We start from the raw sequence: 20,066 nt of genomic DNA, 5'->3' as shown, positions 1-20,066 counted from the left end.
GTGGGTGAGGCGGACAGAGAGCTGGGCTCGTTAACGGGCCTAAGGATGGGGCCTTGTGGGATTCCTTCATCATCAGAAGCCGAGGAGCCACAATGACCATGATAACTGGCAGAGTTAGAACAGCAACCCAAGGGGCTTGACCCACCGGAGGTTGTGGAGATGGTTAATAGAACCTGCCTTCCTCGGGGGCAAAAAAGACGGCCTGCAAGGGTGCTGCTTCATTTCTACAGAGCCCGAAGAAGGCGAGAATGGAGGAGCTGAGGGCTGATGGCAATCACTTAATAAAAAAGTTTTCATCTCTTGCTCAGTTCTCAGATTTGAGCCAATTTTCAGATCTAGAACACATTGACTCTAGAGGTGTCTGGGGCCCTAGGAGCAAGAACCCTGAAATGCTGCAGCAGTTATTCCTGTAATTATTCTCAAGTCCTTCCTCCAAAAGGGCCTGCAGTCATTTACTTGAGTGACTGAACGCTGGGGACAGAGGAATAACCAGACCTTTTGAGGGCTTTTGGAACCAGAGTGTGAATTGACAGTGGTATCCAGAAGCAGTACCATAGCCTCCCTGCTGGAATGGAGGATTACGGGGTCCAGGAAACAAATAGAGTCCTGGATAAAGTCCAGTTCACAGTGGGTCCACTGGGTCCACAGACTTGCCCACTGATCATTTTCCCAGACTCTGAGTGTATAGTTGAAATGGACACACTTAACAGCTGGAGGGTCCCCACATTGGGACCGTAGCCTGTGAGGTTAGAGCAGTCTTAGTCAGGAAAGGCCAAGTGGAAGTCTCTGAAACCACCCCTCTCCGCCCTCCCAGCCAAGATAGTAAGTCACAAACAATGTCACATCCCAGAGGGATGGCAAAGATGAATGCTGCCGTTAAAAACCAAAAGAATGCAAGGGTGGTGGTCTTTATCACAGCTCCTTTTAATTTACCAATCTGAGTCTTGCAGAAATTGGCTGGATCTGGGAAAATGACTATAGACTAGTGCACGCTCAGCCAAGTCATAGTCCCAATTTCAGCTGCTGTGCTGGACGTGGCGTTATTGCTAGAACACATTAAGAATGGCTCAGATAAATGGTGTGCAGCCATTGATTTGGCAAGTGTAGGGTGGGGGAGTGGTTTTCTATTCTTATCAGAAACAGTTTGCATTCACATGGAGTGGGCAGGGACATTTATTTACAGTTTTCGTCGAGGCTTCTATTAACTCTCCCACCCTCAATCAGGATGTAATCCAAAGAGATCTAGGTATCCCACAGACCATCACAAGATCCACTCATCAATGCCGCCACGCTGATTGAGGAGGGCAAGGAAGAGATGGCTAGTACACTGGAGGCCTGGCCTAGAAATATGCGCTCCAGAGGGTGGGAGATAAACCCTGTGAGAGTCAGGGGCCTGCCACTTCAGCACAGTATTAGGGGGCCCGTGGCCAGGGGCGTGCCTGGATATTCCCTCAAAGTGAAAAACAATGACTGCATCTTGCATCCCTTTCCCCGAAGAAGAGAGCACCAACCTGTTAGACCTCTTTGGGTTATGGAAGCCACCAGGAATGCTATTCTGGTCCACACACCAGATAACACACCAGGCTGCCTGCTGGTGGAGCCCAGAACAGGAAAAGGCTTTACAGCAAGTCCAGACAGTGGTACAAGAGCCTGGATGCTTTGGCCATAAAATCTAGCCGGCTCTATACTATTGGAGCTGTCTGGGATGAGCAAAGATGCAGTGTGTAGCTTATGGAAAACGCTAGTGGGAAAATACTACAGAGACTGCTGGTTCTAAAGGAAGGCAATGGAGAATTATATGTCTTTTAAAGAACAAGTCCCATTATGGGCCCTAGTAAAGACGGAAATGGTACATCCAAAATTGAACCTTGGTTTATAGATGAGTTGGCTCAGTTTGTGGGTATAAGTTGAAATGCCTGGTGGCTCTACTGCATATGAATGCCCACGAGAAAGCGTCCCACCACAGAAGAGACACAGAACAGCCAAGTAGACAAAATGAGTCAACCAACTGACGTTAGCCAGCCATCCTTACTGACCTCCCTGGATCTGGAACAATGAGCGTATGAATAGAGTGGCCACAGTGACAGACTCATGGACCCAATAGCATGGACTCCTATTCCCAAGGGCAATCTAGCTACTGCTGACTCTGATTAGTACATTCAAGAAAGCCTGCCCACCCCTGGGCCATGTCATAGCTTTGGGGCTCCTCTGCCCTTAAAATGCGTGCCTCTCTCTCCTCTGGACAGCTGGTTGGATACCATACTTCTCAAGCTCTGGCCTAGAGATAGTAGGCCATCCTTGGCAGAATCATGTTTACAACATATGTTTAGAACACACACACAAAAAGTATTTGAAATTCAAGTGTGTATCATTCTGGTGGGCTCAAATATTATGAATTCAAACTATATTTACAGAGATCTAATGAAAAGAAAGTCCATTAGCCAAATTACGTGATTGCAGAGTTGCTTCGGAATAGGCCACCTTGTGGTTTTTCTGATCAACCATTTTAATGGTTGTCACCATCACAAAATCTCACTTCTTGCTGATTTTAGAGGAAACCATAAAATCTCATCAACACAGTAGTGTCAAGAGGACTTTATGGTCAAGCCAGGAAATGTCATTACCCCATGGTACTGAAAGCCAGGCATAGGTCTGAGTATATCAAATTCTTGAATGGAACAGACTGGAACTGCATGGATGACATTATGCTTCAGCTGTGCTCTGACAGTTTAAAGCAAAAGAATTTGAACTAAACTCGTGGGCTTGAAAGGTGACTACTCAGAACAGCCAGAACGATTTGCTGAAGCACATGGCAACTGGGACAAAAATTGCCTGTTTCTGTCAAATCCCACAGGGAGAAACATTTTGAAATGTATTCCGCCTGGAGCTGATTGCATTGTTTCATAGGCAGTTCATCCTATCCAACACCTGGGGACAGCTTCAACCTATCCATTTTTTCCTCTCGCAGTAAACCAATTTATGATCAGTGAATCACAGCGGGGAAGAGAGTTTATCTGGAGGTGGTGGTGAGAACATTCAATTACCTGGCTATACCCAGAACCCTACACATGTTAGATTGTACAAAGGTAGTTTATATTACCCATATTTAATTGGAATTGAAAGATGGGATTTTTTGTAGTGGGGTGAAATAGGCAATAAATGGGAAGAGAAAGGCTTTTGAGCTTGTCAAACGTAATGTAGGCTTCCTAGAGTTAACTTTAGACTATATATTTATATAAAATTAGTTTTGTTCATAGACGGTGCACAACTGGGTATGGAAATTGCTCATTGTCAAAGAAATCTTTGGCAAGTCGTAAAGGGACATTAAAACAATCCAGTCATCATCTCTTTTCCTCAAGGAGGCACACATTGCTTCAAGTTCAGGAAGAAAATGGCCAGAAAGAGAATATTGGGTCCATATGACAGAAAGCCTTCAGAAAAAGCTTTGGATATAAAATGGTGGCATTTCCCCTTTAAGGGTCCTTCTCAAAATGGTTTTCCAATTAATATATGTTAGAACAGTGCTCACTCTATCATAAAGCAAATTTCCATATAATTGGTGTTATGAACTGAATGTTTGTGTCCCCTTAAAATTCATATGTTGAAAGCCCTAACCCCCAGTGTGATGGTATTTGGAAAGGCCTTTGGTATTGTGGGGCCTCTGGAGGTAATTAGGGTTAGATAAGGTCAGGAGAGTAACTCCTCATGATGAGATTAGTGCCCATCTAAGAAGAGACCAGAGAGCTAGCTCTCTCTCTCTCTCTCTCTCCACGATGTGAGGACACAGCAAGAAGGTGGCTGCCTTCAGTTGTAGCCCAAACCGACTATGATACATGGCTTTATTTTGGGGTATACTGTTATATTCTCTTGGCGTCTATCTCTTCACCAATACTACATTATTACATTTTCCATGGCCCTACCTGGTAAGAGCTATCTTCCTATCTTGATATTTATCTTATCTCACAGTGTCTTATCTCTTTTTGGCCCTTTGCCTTTCTTTGTACATAATTTGTCTGTAGATAGTTTTGAATTTTTCAAAAAAGCAACAATGTCATTTGCAATTAATGACAGTTTTATCTTTTCTTTCTATTACTATGCCTTGTAATTCTTTATTTTTTCCTGTAGTACAATATTGGATCAGAATGGGAATAGTGGGTATCCTTGTTCTTCTTGAACTTAAAGGGAATAGTTGTATTATTTCACCATTGTTTTTTATGTTTATTCTTGGTTTCTTATAGCTAACTCATATCAAGTTAAGAAAGGTCCTTGATGTTCCTAAGTTTCTAAAAGCTTTTCTAATGAGTAGATGTTGAATTTTTGGAATATTTTTTCTGTATCAAGCTGATCATAGAGTTTTCTCCTCTAATATGCTAAAATGTTAAATTATGTTAATTTTTATATCAAAATAATCCTGTATTCCTGAGTTATACCCAACATTTATTATTTTTTATATGTTTATAATATACACATGTTTTAAAATGTATTGCTAGATTTGTGTAGCAGCAAGGAAAATACATCACTTACATCTCCTGTTTCAAGGAGCATGATTGACTGACAGTCTCCACTGCCATCCCTCTGGATTCACCACTACATTTGGGTCAAGGATGCACTTCCCCTGGGCTGCTCCCAAACCAATGACCGAACATGGTGAAGGTAGTAGTGCTGACTCCTTCCTGTGGGACATGGACTCCTCTAACAGGTGACCAACTTGAGGACCCCCTATTGGCTTTGCCAAAACCCTCTTCAATCTACACTGCAGTCTGAGGCTAATTCTATTATTACCTCCTTCTCTCTCTCCTGTCACTGGTGTCAGACCTACGTTGCAGCCTAACATCCCACCTGTCTATTCCTATGTCTTCCCATTTATCCTTCACCATAAAGCTCTTGTACATCTTTTGCTTTTCAAAGAACTTTAGCCAATGCAACTTGGTTTGCTGCCATTTTGTTAGAATATTTACATCTACATCCATGAAGAAGTTGACCTGCAATTTTCATCTCCTATTGTGTCTTTGTCTAGTTTTGGAATTAAGGTTATGCTAGCTTCATATAATAAGTTAGAAAATGTTTCCTCATTTTTATGATTTGGAAGTATGTGTGATGATTTGGAATTTGTACATTAAATGCTTGGTAGAAGTCAACTTTTAGGATATCTGTCTCTGATATTTTCTTTTAAGAAAGACTATTCAGCTTTTCTTTATCTTCTTGAGTCGGTTTTGATTGGGACTTCTGATTTCAACCTCGACAGAGTAGCTTGTATCTAGGGCAGATTATGTTTTCCAAATATGGCCACAACATTGTCTCTCATCCCATGTGCTCTTCTGTAATGCGACCTGACCACTCACACATCAAGAAGTGGAGTCTGTTTCTCCACCCTTGAATTTGGGTGGCCTCTGTCACTTATTTGATTTATAGGAGTATGGTGGAAATTGTGTTGTGTTATTTACAGACATAGCCCTTATCAAACCTGGGCATTTCTGTTTCCTGCCTCTTAGCGGTGAGTCACACTGTAAGAAGTAGAGCTATCCTGAGACCAAGCCATGAGATGCCTAAGCCCCAGAGTCTGAGACAACACGTGGAAAGTGAAAGAAGCCAAGGAGCACTGAGGCAAGAGGCGTAAGAATGAGGAAGCTGTTTTATATGCCCAGTCCAGTGAAGCCTTCAAGATGACCCCACGTGACTGCAGTTGCATGAAAGATCCCAAGAAAACTTTCACCAGTTGAGCCTGGTCAACCCACAGGACCATAAATTGTTGTTCTAAGCTGCTAAGTTTTGCAGTTTTATGTTTCATATTGGTAATAGATAACTGAATACCTCTCCACTCCATGAAAACACACACACACACACACACACACACACACAACTCTTTGAATGTTTTTGAGAGCAACCAATACAGTCAAGAATTGAGACTGAAGTCTCTACTCATTGAGAGAAGGAAAGTGTCCAAGGTAAAATCCACATTCACCTAGTCTTTCCATGAGGACAATTTCCAAATGAGAGAGAGAGCTCAAAGAGAAAATGGTGTTCTTACTGGGCTAAGTGGACAGAGATTCATCCCAATTGTTGGCCATCTCCTAGGCTGTGTATGTTCAGGATGAGACCCCAAGAAACCCAGCAGAAAACAGCAGCAGGGAATCTAAAAACTGAGCGGAGGTTTCAGGACCTGCATAGTTCTGGAGAAACAGAGGCTAGAGTTTAAGTTCTTCCAAAGTGGAACGGCTCTGATAAATGCATCCAGGCTGTAGTTGAGACCCAGAAATGTCCCATACTAGAGCTAAGGGAGACACTTGAGAAGTAAGTCCAGTACTAAGATAATGGCCTTAAAATAGACCAGGCCTAAAAAGGCTAAAATTAACCCTTACCAGGATCAAAATGATCCCCTGGTACTCTATTTGCCTGTAAAAAGAAAACTTTCTTTCCTCTTTTGAGGATGAAAACATAGTCCAGAGCCTTAACAAGTATTCATTTAAAATCTTCAGCATCCAGTAAGAAATTATGACTCATGCGAAAAACAAGACCAAATAATCAAAAACCAAAAGAGAAAACAGACAATATAAACAAATTCACATGATTCACATACTGACATTAACAGATAAGGACTTTTAAATAAATACAAAAAAATAATGCAATAATATAATTACAGTTGATATGGTCAAGAAAACAAAAGAGAAGATGTGGAAATTTTAATATTCTAGGGAGACGGGGGTCCACATTGAGTTATGATCAGCATTAGGGTTAGAATCCACGGTCTGAACTCCAAGGTCAGAACTTGACCCTTCCTTCTTGTTGGCTCTGGCTCAGGAGAACTGAACTGAATGGAAGTGACCTGTACAGCTGCTTGGCAACATTTGTGAAGTAAAATACATCCAACATGCTAGATCCAACATTCCCTGTTCATCTTTGTCAATTGGGGCTGCTATAACAGAATACCATAGATTGGGGGGCTTAAACCACGGAAATTTGTTTCTCACAGTTCTGGAGGCTGGGAAGTCCAAGATCAAGGTGCCAGCAGATCTGGTGTTCTGGTGAGAGCCTTCTTCCTGGTTTGCAGACAACCCTCTTCTCATTGCGTCTTCACATGGCAGAAAGCAGAGCAGAGGGAAAGCAAGCTCTCTTGTGTCATCCTGGTCTTCTTGGACTAAGGAAAATCCTCATCTGAGTGCAGTCTATTAGGTTCTGTTGACTCTTCCAGAGCCATCCACAGCAGGGTCTGCTCACCTCCTACAGTGCCCCCAAAGAAACACTTGCCTTACATGATAGCTGTTAGTAGAAAGTCTCCACAGGATTTATCTCAAATTGTTCTCATCCTAGAGAGGGGATTTTAAAAAGTGAAGACATTAGACAGTCACAGGTGGCCACAAATCTTCAAGCAGTGTGTTAACCATCAATGACTTTGCAAACTTATGGCTTTTTGAAAATCTCTATCGCAGACCTATTGGGAGTACAGGCAAGGAAAGTGTCCTCCGAATGTTTAACCATGACCCTGTTGTGGGCTGAATTGTATGACCCATCCCACTCCCCCTCCTCCTCCCTCCCCCGGCCCACACTGTTCCATAATCCTGTGTAGAAGTCCTAACCCCAGTACCTCAGAATGTGACTCTATTTGGATTGGATAGGGTCTTTAAAGAGCTAACTAAGGTAAAATGAAGTCATATGGGTGGTCCCTAATCCACTATAACCGGTTTCCTTATAGGAAGAGATTAGCTAAGGAGTGAGGCCTCAGAAGAGACCAATGCTGCCAACACCTTGATCTTGGACTTCAGCCTCCAGAACTGTGAGACGATAAATCTCTGTTTTTCAAGCCCCCCAGGTTGTGGTATTTTGTTATGGCAGCCCTGGCAGATTAACACAAACCCTTTATTTAGCTGAAACCTGGCAGATTGGATAGTGAGACTTCTTTCGGCGTAGCATCTGCTTTATCCTTGCTTTCTTCAGGAACACAGGGGTGGAAGATGGTGCCCCCCCATCACTGCACATACTTACTCCCTTCGTCTCCCAACCTTAGAAGAGCGGTTTTGTTTTCCTAGGCCTTTGTCAGAGGCTGGTCATGGGGAGGTGGACTCTACATTAGGCATGCTCTAACTGAATCAGACATTTGTCTCAGTCGCCAGCCACCTCTTCCGTCTGTCACTGCTGTGAGAAAATTTAGCAGGACTTAACTTTCACATGATTTCCGTGGAGTTCTCAGTCCCCTTGGTAACTTTTTTCAGACTTACACTTTATGTGACATAAAGTGTGACATCATTTCCTCCTCCTGGTCCTTTTTTTATCTCCTTTAATCTTGGATTAACGTTATACATAAAAGAACCAACCATTAATCTTTGCTTCACCACAGGTGGTGAGAACATAGTTTCTTTCTATTAGTGTTTTGAAATGGAAGATAAGGAAAATGCCAATGGTATAATTAAAGATAAAAATAAAAAAGACTTAACTAGATTTGAATTCCTATGAGGTGGGTCCCTGGGACACTTTTCATGAAGGGCTAATTTCTGACAGTCACAGATAAAGGAGGCCAACTCATCTTTTCCATTTCAGGGAGGTGATTTTAGAAAGAGCTGTAAGGGATTTTTAAGGATGGGGAGCCCACTAGTCTCAAGGTATATGGACAGAACTCCTTGTCATCCTGGTTCCTTTCCTCCTGAAAAAAAAAAACACTGTAGGGCCGGCCCCGTGGCTTAGTGGTTAAGTGCGCGGGCTCCGCTGCTGGCGGCCCGGGTTCGGATCCCGGGCGCGCACCGACACGCCACTTCTCCGGCCACGCTGAGGCCGCGTCCCACATACAGCAACTAGAAGGATGTGCAGCTATGACATACAACTATGTACCGGGGCTTTGGAGGGAAAATAAATAAATAAATAAAATCTTTAAAAAAGAAAAAAACACTGTAGCTTGATTTTTTTTTTTTAATAGTAAAAGGTCATATGCTTGAAGAAAAGCAACATGGGGCTGGTTTCTGCCCTGGGTGATCCTCAGATGCCAGAGATGGGGTAGAAATGGAAGAGGAGACAGGGGAGAGGGTTAGGAGGCTGAGAGAACATGGTGAGAATAGCTGAAGGACAGAAAACAAAGCCAACAATCAAATAGAAAAAGTTTCTTTTTTTTTTATTTTGCTTTTTTTTTTTTATAAGGAAGATCAGCCCTGAGCCAACATCTGATGCCAATCCTCCTCTTTTTGCTGAGGAAGACTGGCCCTGGGCTAAATCTGTACCCATCTTCCTCTACTTTATATGGGACACTGCCATAGCATGGCCTGACAGGCAGTGCATCAGCGCGCGCCCGGGATCTAGACCCCGGGCTGCCAGCAGTGGAGGGCATGCATTTAACCACTACGCCACGGGGCCGGCCCCCAGAGAAAGTTTCTTAAGGGCCCGAAGACCTGGACGTTTGCTCTGGTGATGCTGATTACGCCATTTAACACGTCAGTTGTTAAAATATGGGGGTGGGGGGGTGGGGAAGGCACGCTCAAGGAATCTCAGGATGAACGCCCTTTCCTACAAGATTATGCTAAGGGTAGGACGACCAGATCACCTACTGTCCAAACTGTTACAACTATGGTACAATTATGAAAGGGGGCACTATTAATGAGTAAGCATAAACCAAGACTGTCCTAGGCAAACTAGGGTGGAAAGTCACCCTCGTTGGGGTCCCTCCTGCAGCCAATCCCTTCTTTACTCATGCAGTGCCCAAAGTACCAAATACGATGACCATCACAGCTAATGTGACAGCTGATATTCCTTCGCACAGCACCTGGCACTTCGGTGGGCTTTGTGAGAACTATCTTACTATTCCCCTTAGCGACTCTAAAGAGAGGTGGATGCAAACATCTAAAAATGAGTACAAATGCCTAGCACATCATTCCTGGAGAGGGGTAATAGTAATCCAGGAAATTGGGACTTAGAGACGTCCAGGAATTTACTCAAAGCTTTCCCTCCAGCACACACACACTACCAACCATGACAACTCGACGGCCTCCGGGTGATGCCCTCCCTTTCCTATTTGTCTAAACTCCATCCACCCTCCTGAGGCCCGCCCACACTGCAGGGCCTAAGAGAAGCTCTCCAGGACTGCACCACTTCTTCCAAGGCTCCAGGCGTTGAAACTTGATTACACTTACGTTTAGCATCATTTTACCAGGTGTGTTAATCTTATCTCCCAGAAGAAAAACTAGGGATTTGTGTTTGTGTCTACGATCATCCCCCCAAACACAAAGGTCTTTAAAAATATCTATAGCTATCACATATAGATACACACACAGAAACTCAAGAGTTTCATATGTTGAAACTTGACGAACTTGTTCCCCTTCTCTGCATCTGGCTAATAGAAGGTACAGCCCCTCCACCTTGGCCATTGCCCTATGCTTTAACGCCCACAGTGGCATTGGTGCTACTCATATGCTGCACACACCACAAGTTTCATTTAGTGAAAGTTTTTAATTTTAGGAAGTCTATTTGGTAGAATTGAAATCATACATGGACGTGGACCCAGCTGAACTCATTTTATGAAAAGACGTTATCATTTTTGTACAAGTGTTTTTATTATATATCACCTATTTGTAAATTTAAAAAATAATTGAATTGAAAAGAGGTGAAGTCTACCTAAAATGACCAAATTAAGAACTCTATCTCAAGCATAAATAAATAAGTTGAATTTATCGAGTTAACCTCAACTTGATTTTTGTGGCCAATTAACCAATAGGACCAAAAAATATTTAAAACATACATTCTCATAAAATTTAGACAATTGTTTAGATATTATCAAATAAGTAAGACAACAAAACAGTTTTCAAAGATTTATTGAAGCAGAAACAAGTTGGTCAGATACTTGTTGGAAAAAAGCAGTTTTAATGGTATTCAAAAATACTTTTTAAAAAGTATTCTAGCACAAGGCTTCTTCGTGAACTAGATTATGTTGTAAACTTTTTTCTAAATCTTTTAGGAGTGTTGGTTCTTAAGAACTAGAGCTTATTCCTAATTCCAAATCTATCTTGCGCTCCTGAAAAACTGCAGAAAGGCACTTGAAAGCTGTTTCTTAAAGATATGGATTTCTTTTTTACTCTTGCTGGTAATATATTGCTGCACCGAGTGTGTGCAATTTTCATTCAAGATCCTCGTGATGCTGAGAAGTTTCATTGATAACCTGTTAAAAAAAAAATAAAACTCTCATCAAATAGAATACTACATGCTAAAGATTAAATCACCCTATTAAGCATGACAAAGAAAAATCCTACTAAATATGTATAATTTATCGTGAGAGTTGGAAGGTTATGTTGGTTCTGCATGACAAGGGCTACAGCTATGTGGGACGGATACATACGTAAGATGCTTTTCACCTATGGGGAAAATACATATCCAATGTTATGACTTAAAAATTAAGAAAACTTTTTAAAAACTGTGCTTTTAAAGGATGTTGTAATAATCTTATGCAGCACTGTTTAAAAGCAATTAAGACATATTAAAATGTACAGTAAGTACATTTTGAGTTCATATGTATGGAAAGATTACATGAAGACTACAATGAATTTTGACCGTTTCTTTCCTGGCATAGAGAAGTAACGAGAAACTGATTGAACATACAGCATGTCCTTGTACTACATAAAAGGGCCTAGGAGTGTTTAGGTGATGGTCACCAGGGAAGGCCACCCATCAGGATCAAAACATTCCTGATATTGAGGTTGTCAAATGAAGTAGTTCATGAAGCCAGTCTAGGAAGTAACTTAAGGAAGCAGTCCTCTCATTTTAAATTAAGGGCCATAGAAAAATCACTAATTTTAGCCTATAGAAAGATTGCTATCTCACCTTCAGTGTAGGAGCCAAATAATTTAGCTGTGTGTAGTGCTCGAAGAAGTGGCCTATTCTCTTTTTAGTAGTCATGAATGAAACCGACACCCTCCAAATTAGCTAGGTGTATCTGAGATACAGACTTAATGATTTAAAAGGATATCGATGTCTGTCTGAGATTACTCCAGCTTTGATTTCAAGATACCTACCTGTCCATCTCTAGTTTCAACCGTCTTAATCAGAAGTGTCCTTTTTGAGTGAGTGTCAACCAGAGGGAGTGATTCCAGATTGGTTTCTGAAAAAGAAACAGGCCCCAAGTGAATAAAAATGAAAATTTAAAAAGCCAAGTAACTATTTTGCTCAGAGTTATGATTTTTGTTCACAATTGTTTAAAGTGCTACTCTCCAAATAAGACTATCACCTATTTTAAAACCCATTGTCTAACACCACTGTAGCATCAAGATAAGATGGACCGCACTTCAGTGTAGACTCCGAAGGAACAAGGCAGATGGAGTTTGACTGGAAGCATAGATTGCAAGACAGTACTTGACACTACTTGCGTCTGAAAATTATGAATGTTTTCTAGAATATTCTCTTGTATGGCATTTCTCAAGTATCATAAAAAAAATTAGTGCTTTAACAGAATGGTTCCAAGCTGCTGATATTTTTCATAAAAGGCAATCAAATACTTACCCCTCAGGTTCAGGGAAGAAAAGTTTGGAAGAGGCAGAGAAATCCTATAAAAAGATGAAGAAGAATGGTAATATTTTTGGAAAACAACTCCAACAACAAGGAATGAATTTACTCACTTCTTTATTCATCAAATAAGAAAATTTACTCTTGTGATTCATAAGTGTGAGATTTGCTTCAGAAGCATTTATCTATGATTGGTCTCATTAGTACATTTAAAATATTTTACTCAAAGCATTTTCTCTGCAGGGGCATGAAATGGAGGCATTATAGAGTGCGAGGAGCTTGTCTTTCCCAGAGTTGTGGGTTCAAATCCCAGCTCCGCTATTGATTAACTCTGCCTAGAGCAAGTTACTAAATTTCTCTGAACCGATGGTTGCTCATGTATAAAAAGTGGTAAATAGCTACTTGGAAATGTTCTAAAGATGAAACGAGATCATATATGTAACGCGAATGGCATGATACCTAGCAAATGGCAGCTATTAATTCACGCACACACGTCCTTGTTCCATACCTGCTCTCCTCGCCTTCCAGCAGCTTCCTGTAGGTGGCAATCTCAATGTCAAGAGCCATCTTAACATTCAGCAGGTCCTGGTACTCCCGAAGGTGACGAGCCATTTCCTCCTTCATGTTCTGAATCTCATCCTGCAGGCGGCCAATAGTGTCTTGGTAGTTAGCAGCTTCAACAGCAAAGTTCTCTTCCATTTCACGCATCTGGCGTTCCAGGGACTCATTCTGCGGGAGGCAAGAAAGGCTTCCAATACGATTTCCCAGAAAAACCCAGCCATTCCCAGAACCACATACAGACCATTTGCAATCTTTTCCCTTGGTGGCAAATGGCGAACCCTCCAATTTCAGGTAGCTAATACAAGTACCAAGTCTTTCTTGCTAGAAGCAACAATATATGTAAGCAGAAACCTTCAGATCTCAAAGCGCTTTTTGAATCTGTCTTAACAACTCACTTTCTTTGGATTTTCTTCATTTGAAGTTTTGTTCAGATATCACTATTAGCTTGGTCAATTGAAAGGATCCGAACTGGTTATGTTCCCTCTTTTACTGCGGTGTGATACTCACAGTTCCTTTAAGAGCATCCACTTCGCAGGTGAGCGTCTGCACCTGTCTCCGGTACTCATTTGACTCCTGCTTCGCCTGGCGCAGGGCATCATTGTTGCGGTTCGCAGCCTCGGAGAGGTCAGCAAACTGTCAGGAAGAAATCAGAAATGTAGATCACTCCAGTGGCTTGCTCACAGATCCTCAAAGATGCTACCTGACCCGGACAAATGAGAAAGCTTAAAGATGGCAAACAAACAAACAAATAGACAAGGCATGACACAAACCAAATTTTATATTGTATGTTCAAATCTCAACGTCTTCCAGAACACGTCTCAATTTCTGTTTTCAAAACCAGAGAAAGAGCAGTGGAATGCTGGCATTGATATTTTCAAGTAGAAACTCACTATTTATCACCCTCATTTAAAAGGGTGGCGGGTTAGAAGCATGGTGTTGGGGTGTACTTTGAAGCAGGGTGAAAGAAGGTAGTGGAAAGGGAGTCTGCTATTACAGGGGAGGGGGCCTGAGTGGTGGGGAGGCTGTAGCAACAAACGAAACTTCAACAAGAAGTTAAAGCCAGCTTTTTGACTGGAGCTGAACAGTATTTAGGAATCACAGATAGATACAGTGTTTGCAGAACAAGATGCTTTTCTTTTGTTCTAGCCACTGGCTTGCTCCATACCTTGGACTTGTACCATTCCTCGGCCTCCTGAAGGTTCTTGGCAGCCACACTTTCGTACTGCTGACGAACGTCCCGCAGGGCAGCCGTGAGGTCAGGCTTGGAAACATCCACATCGATTTGGACATGCTGTTCCTGAATCTGGGCCTGTAGCTCCTGGATTTCCTGAAGAAAGAGCAGTCAGAAGGTCAGCCGTGCCAAGTATGGGAGCACGTTCCTTCACCCACATTCATTCACGAAAAGCGACTGACTGTGCTTACCTCTTCGTGTAGTTTCTTCAAAAAGGCAATCTCTTCTTGCAAGGATTCCACTTTACGCTCAAGGTCAAGACGTGCCAAAGAAGCATTGTCAACATCCTATTTTGAAAAGAGAAAAGAAAGGACATGGAGGAGGATGCTAAAGTTAACGGCTTATCTCATTTATTTGTTTTAAATTAACCATATGGGCTAAGTCTCTTTACTATAAACAGGGTGTTGACAAATTTTACGACCTTGGAATAAGTTTGTAAAATCACCCACTGCTATCATATACTTTGTTTTCTTCTCTTCATTAATAAATTTGAATTGTGACCCGCTATGTTGTACTCAAGGTGGCTAACAGACAATTTAAAAATAAATAAATGTACGCCAACATGATAAACTGTGCTCAACCAATTATCACTGAATCTACATTATACCACTGAAATTTATTATTATTTTTTTAAATCTAGTAAATCAATGTTACAGAATTTTTAAGATTTTTTTTTGTAATGTCATGGAATAATGTGATAATGGGGGTTGACCAGATTTCACAACTTCACGTATACATGAGTACATGAAGAACAGAAATTCACGCTTCAAAAGTTTCAGCATATACCTAAGCTCTTTTTTTCTCTACTCAAATCTTCTGAAACTTATCTGTAGGATCCAAAGCAAGTATGTAGTGATCTGGCATTCAGGTGACAAATTTATACTCCACTTCAAGATGTGTACTGGCAAAGACGCACTTTTAGCAAATAAGGAAAAGAAATGTAGTTCTGAACTGTATTTGCTTTGCTTTCTTTGGTAGATTTTTCTCCTAAAACTCCCCTGCATCACCCTACAAGGGTGTGTGCATCCTTTTTACTTATCACTTTGTCAATTCAGTTACTTAGCTAGTTTCAGAATGACTGGTCAAAATGCATAAAATAAAACTCTTTGTAGAATTCTTGCTGCTCTGGCGCATCTACTGTGTTTCCACCATTTATGAACTGCTGCGTGCCAAAGATTTTATTTCCCCTCAAGGGAACGTCATGAGGATTTTTATACCTCTTATCTTGTAAGCAATTATATTTGGAATACAGTTTATAGCCTTACAGTCTTAAAATGCTGAGACAGTTCTAACACCTTCATGGAAAAGTGAATAAGAAATGGGTGATAAAAAGATCAGGCTTGGGGAAAAATATTCATTTTTGCTTGTTGTTAAGCCCTAAAAAAGATATAAGATAATTTACTAACCTCTATAAAAAAGTTCAGTGTGACATTCTAACTCATTGAAGAGAATGAGGGATTTTTACCTAATCCCTAAATAGGAGATCTTTCGTACCAATATTGTATATTTTTATACAATTTTTATATTAACTCACGACTCTGCGGGAAACATTACAAATATATGATCATAAACGCCCAATGACTAAAATGAACCACATATTGCTGTGTTTAAATTAATTTGGCAAATGTATTTCTGCTTCAAAATATTATTCTAGACTATTCATCTGAGAGTGCTTTTATAGCCACTATTAAGTGTTCAGGAGAACAAAACTATGCTGAGAACTTTTCCTGCTTTTGAATTCCAATTTCAAGTTAAAAACCCTTAAGTCCATCTAACTGCAAAGCAAAAAAACCCTTTTAATTAAAATTCCATTCTTCAGCCTTACGGTTATTCTTTATTTACAGAGAAAGTGCTAAAGAATACAAGAACCCAACGAAGAAAGGCCTTTCCATATGTGAGGTTATGACTGTAGCTTTAAGAACTTTCCACATCACATACTTCACAAGTCAAGGCCAGATATTAGATAACGGATGTTAGCAAATACTTGTGTCCAATTAGAACTGTGCTTACATCATTACATATTCAATAAGAATGTAGCCTGCTGCAAAGCTTCTCTGGCAACACAAAGACTCCTATTATTTCTGTCCAGAGCCACCACACTTGCCAGAATGTCTGTATCTACATTCCATAGTGAAGCCCATAGAAACCATTAATACCATTCAGCCAAGGGGACAGATGGCTCCTTTTCACCCTTCTTAGATCACAAAATAGTAGTGCATAGCGAAACTTCCCTCTAACTTTAATGCCACAGTGGAACTTGCAGAGAACAAAGGGAACTTGCTGGCTTAATTCCAGTTCAACTAAGTTTCTTATCCTCCAACACGTTTTATGTTTTAAATTAGAGGGCATAATTGCGCTTTTTGTGGCCTTGTAAAAGTTAGCCACCTTGACTTCAGCAAACCGCAATCTACATCGAACTGTAACCGTTCGGAATCAGCGTGTCAATGGGCTGCAAAAAAGAAATGGAAAAAAATATTTCTTTGGAAAAGATCTTGAAACAAAGTAAAAAGTTAAAAAGACTTTCTGTCCTAAGGAACGGCTTAAAGCATTCAAAGGTTTTTATGAGAAGCTCCAATCTGTGGTCTTTCTGCCACTAGGGGGCTTTGCGCACAGACGTGAAGATTTGCACTCTTTAGACTCGGTTTAAGTAACTTTTAGAATTGCCCGCGGGCCGGCTGGGTGGGGTCCGGTGGCTGCGAGTGGGAAGAGAATCTACAAACCTGTCTGAAAGATTGCAGGGTGTTCTCGGCTTCCTCTCTCTGAACCATCTCCTCCTGCAACCTGAAACAGTCGCACATGAATCAAAGGGGAACTGGGAAACCGCCGGGGGCGGGGCGGCCACACCCAACCGCCCCCCGCCGCGTCCCGAGACAAGAGTTGCTGCGCCACCTCCGTGGGCAGCCAGTGACCGCGGCTTTTGGGACGGCAGCCCTCGCCAAGTTTTAGCGGGACCTCGGCCGCAGCGTCGAAAAGCAATCACGGTCGCCACACCCACCTGCAAGGCCAACGCCGCCCCCCGCCCCCGCCCTCCGCCCCCGAGGAGCCTCTGCAATCCCTTTGTCTCGCTTCCTGCACAGCGATCCCCTCCTCCTCCCTCCCGCCCTAGGGCTGGCAGCCCGCCAGGTGGGGCCTGGCAACTTTCTAAAAGTTTGGGGAAATCGCGGGCTTCGACTACTGACCAAGTGCCAGTTTTAAGAAATCTGTAACTTGAAACGGGGCGTTCTTGGGCAATGAGTGGGGGTGGAGGGGAAATGCTAACTCAAGCTCTGGGTTCGGGGCGGGGCTGCGCCGCTGCAGCCACAGCCTCGCTCCCCTGCTGTCCCCGAAGCAGCCGCCGCCCCGACACATCCCCGAGGGCGTGGCAGCCCCTCGCGGGGGCCCGTTCCCCCTCCCTCCCTCCCCCCCGCCCTGCATGGGCACTGCCTTACTTCTCCCGGAGCCGCATGATGTCCTCGGCCAGGTTGTCGCGCTCCACCTCGACGCGGGCCTTGTCGTTGGTGAGCTGGTCCACCTGCCGGCGCAGCTCCCGCATCTCCTCCTCGTAGAGGTCCCCCAGGCGCGACTTGCCCTGGCCCTTGAGCTGCTCGAGCTCGGCCACCAGGATCTTGTTCTGCTGCTCCAGGAAGCGCACCTTGTCGATGTAGTTGGCGAAGCGGTCATTCAGCTCCTGCAGCTCCACCTTCTCGTTGGTGCGGGTGTTCTTGAACTCGGTGTTGATGGCATCGGCCAGCGAGAAGTCCACCGAGTCCTGCAGCAGCCGCACGCCGGGCACACTGCTCCGCAGGCGCACGGCCGAGGAGCGCGTGGCGTACCCGCCGCTCGGGGACGAGGAGTACAGGGTGCGGCTGGTGCTGGGGCGCAGCGCGCTGCCCAGGCTGTAGGTGCGGGTGGACGTGGTCACGTAGCTCCGGCTGGAGCTCGGCCGGCTCGCGGTGCCGGGGCCGCCGAACATCCTGCGGTAGGAGGACGAGGACACGGACCTGGTGGACATGGCTGCAGTGGGTGGCGGTGGGCTGGGCGGCTGCGGCGGCGCGGACTAGCTCCGGGAGGAGAGGCGAGCGAGGGCGCGGTGGGTGCGGGCGGTGGGAGCGCTGCTGCGTCTCTGGCGCGGGGACCCCGGAGCGAGAGTGGCAGAGGACGGGACCCCGCCGAGGGCGCAGTTTTTATAGGCCCGTTAGGAAAGAGGGTCCCCTCCCACTGCCATCCCAGCCGCGGAGAGCGTCAGCCAATGGGGACCCGGCGAGAAGCGAGGAGGGTGGGCGGGGGATTGGGGCGGGGGCCCCCTCGAGCCTTCCTCCTCCCCCCTTCTCCATTGCCCGGGGCTGGGCACAGTCCCGTTGCTTCTTGGCTGGGTTGGAACTTTAGGGGACTTTCCTGATGATGGTCCGAGCTCTGCTCACCCCTGGGTGCTGAAAAAGGCGGGGTCGCGCGGTGGCGGGGGAACCGGCCGGGGACTGGACAAGAGGAGTCCTGGGCAGTGCGCCAAAGAGGCGTGGGAGGAGGCGCGCGGGTGGGAGGGGCCCGAGACTGCAGGGCTGCGGTGGGCTGGGAGCGGGTAGGTGGGGAGACCCGCGGGCAAAGGGGCAGGAAGAGGGGGAGTAAGGGATCCAGCAGATCGGAAGGCGCGGAGAAAGAAACAAAGAGCGCCTGAGATTGGAGCGCGAGGTGGGGGCGCACACAGCCCGGGATGCAGGGCTGGGCTCCGCACAGCCTAGCGCACCGGCCGCTTGGAAAGGGGGACCGCCGCGCCCTGCCTCTCTTTGCATCCTCTTGTCTTGGGGGTTCCCGTTTAGGGACTTAACGGGCTCGGTCCGGCATTGGACGGCGCGAGCTTCGAGGCGGCGGCCGAGGAAAGCCCGGGGGAGAGGGGTGGGGTGGCTGAGTCACTGCGCCCTGCTGGCCGCCAAGGTTGAGGGCTCCTAGCGGTTCGAGGAAACCGTTAGACGAGACAGACTCAAGTCTCCGCCGGCCCCGCGCGCACTGTTTGTTGTGAGTTTCACCCAGCTCCGAGCTGGCGCGCCGCTGTCTAGTGTGCGCTTCGCCTGTGGGGAGACGAGAGCGGCCGTAAGTTCTTAAGAACTCGCCAAAGTCTGATTTTGCTCCAATGTGGGGACTTCTTAGCAAGAAACTTCTGCAGACCCTCGAGAGCCGCCCAGCATGGGTCTCCAACATCATGAATGCACTCGGGGAAGGTTTTTCTTGCGAAGTTTCCTCCCACTCTCCCCTCCCGTCTCCGCTCAGCCTCCCTCCTCCCCCCGTGAAGCCACACCCGACTTTTAGCACGATCTCAAAGTTCTGGGTGAAAGAGGAAACTCAGCGTCCGTAGTTTCAAAATCAAATTCAGGGATCACTGGTTTTTCTGCTGTAGTGGAAGTCATTAAAGGTATAATCTGCGCCAATTATAGAAGTAATTAGATGTTGCTTCAAAACCCCAATTTGATTAATGAAAGGCAATTATATAACGCAAATGACGGGGTGTTTGGAAGAAAGAGATTTATGTGTTCATTTTAGTTCAGCGTTGCACACTGCAGGATTCTGGTGACTTATCTGGAAAATGTCACAGGTCCCTTTGGCCTGTTTTCCAGAAGAATTCGTGCCATCGGTCTGGGAGTGAGGGAAGTAAAACCGTCTATAGAGCAAAAAACTTCTGGTTTAGGGCACCAGGGGACTTCAGATTCCACCACCAAGACCCTTCTAGGCAAATCAGTCAACTCAAGGGTTTTTGTTGCAATATTAGTAGCATGCAGAACAGAGTGGTTACCCCCAAAAAGAGATGAAGAGAGCGAAGGCAAGCCAGTCTTTTTGT

The 20,066-nt window shown here is 44.5% G+C and overlaps 1 protein-coding gene across 1 annotated transcript; it reads right to left on the bottom strand.

Moving 5' to 3' along the window:
• Window positions 1-10,771: 10,771 nt before the first annotated feature.
• Window positions 10,772-18,401, bottom strand: VIM (vimentin). Its single transcript, XM_058532495.1, has 9 exons — window positions 17,689-18,401; window positions 16,981-17,041; window positions 14,452-14,547; window positions 14,195-14,356; window positions 13,537-13,662; window positions 12,977-13,197; window positions 12,466-12,509; window positions 11,982-12,067; window positions 10,772-11,131 (listed from the first exon to the last, which is right to left on the bottom strand). The coding sequence occupies exons 1-9, from the start codon at window positions 18,249-18,251 to the stop codon at window positions 11,090-11,092; spliced, it is 1,401 nt and encodes a 466-aa protein (XP_058388478.1). The 5' UTR covers window positions 18,252-18,401; the 3' UTR covers window positions 10,772-11,089.
• Between the last annotated feature and the right edge of the window lie 1,665 nt (window positions 18,402-20,066).

This window comes from Diceros bicornis, chromosome 36 (genome assembly GCF_020826845.1).
Source record: "Diceros bicornis minor isolate mBicDic1 chromosome 36, mDicBic1.mat.cur, whole genome shotgun sequence".
NCBI classification, from domain to species: domain Eukaryota; kingdom Metazoa; phylum Chordata; class Mammalia; order Perissodactyla; family Rhinocerotidae; genus Diceros; species Diceros bicornis.
The sequence above is the reverse complement of the archived record's forward strand: the minus strand, read 5'-3'. Positions and strand labels throughout refer to the sequence as shown.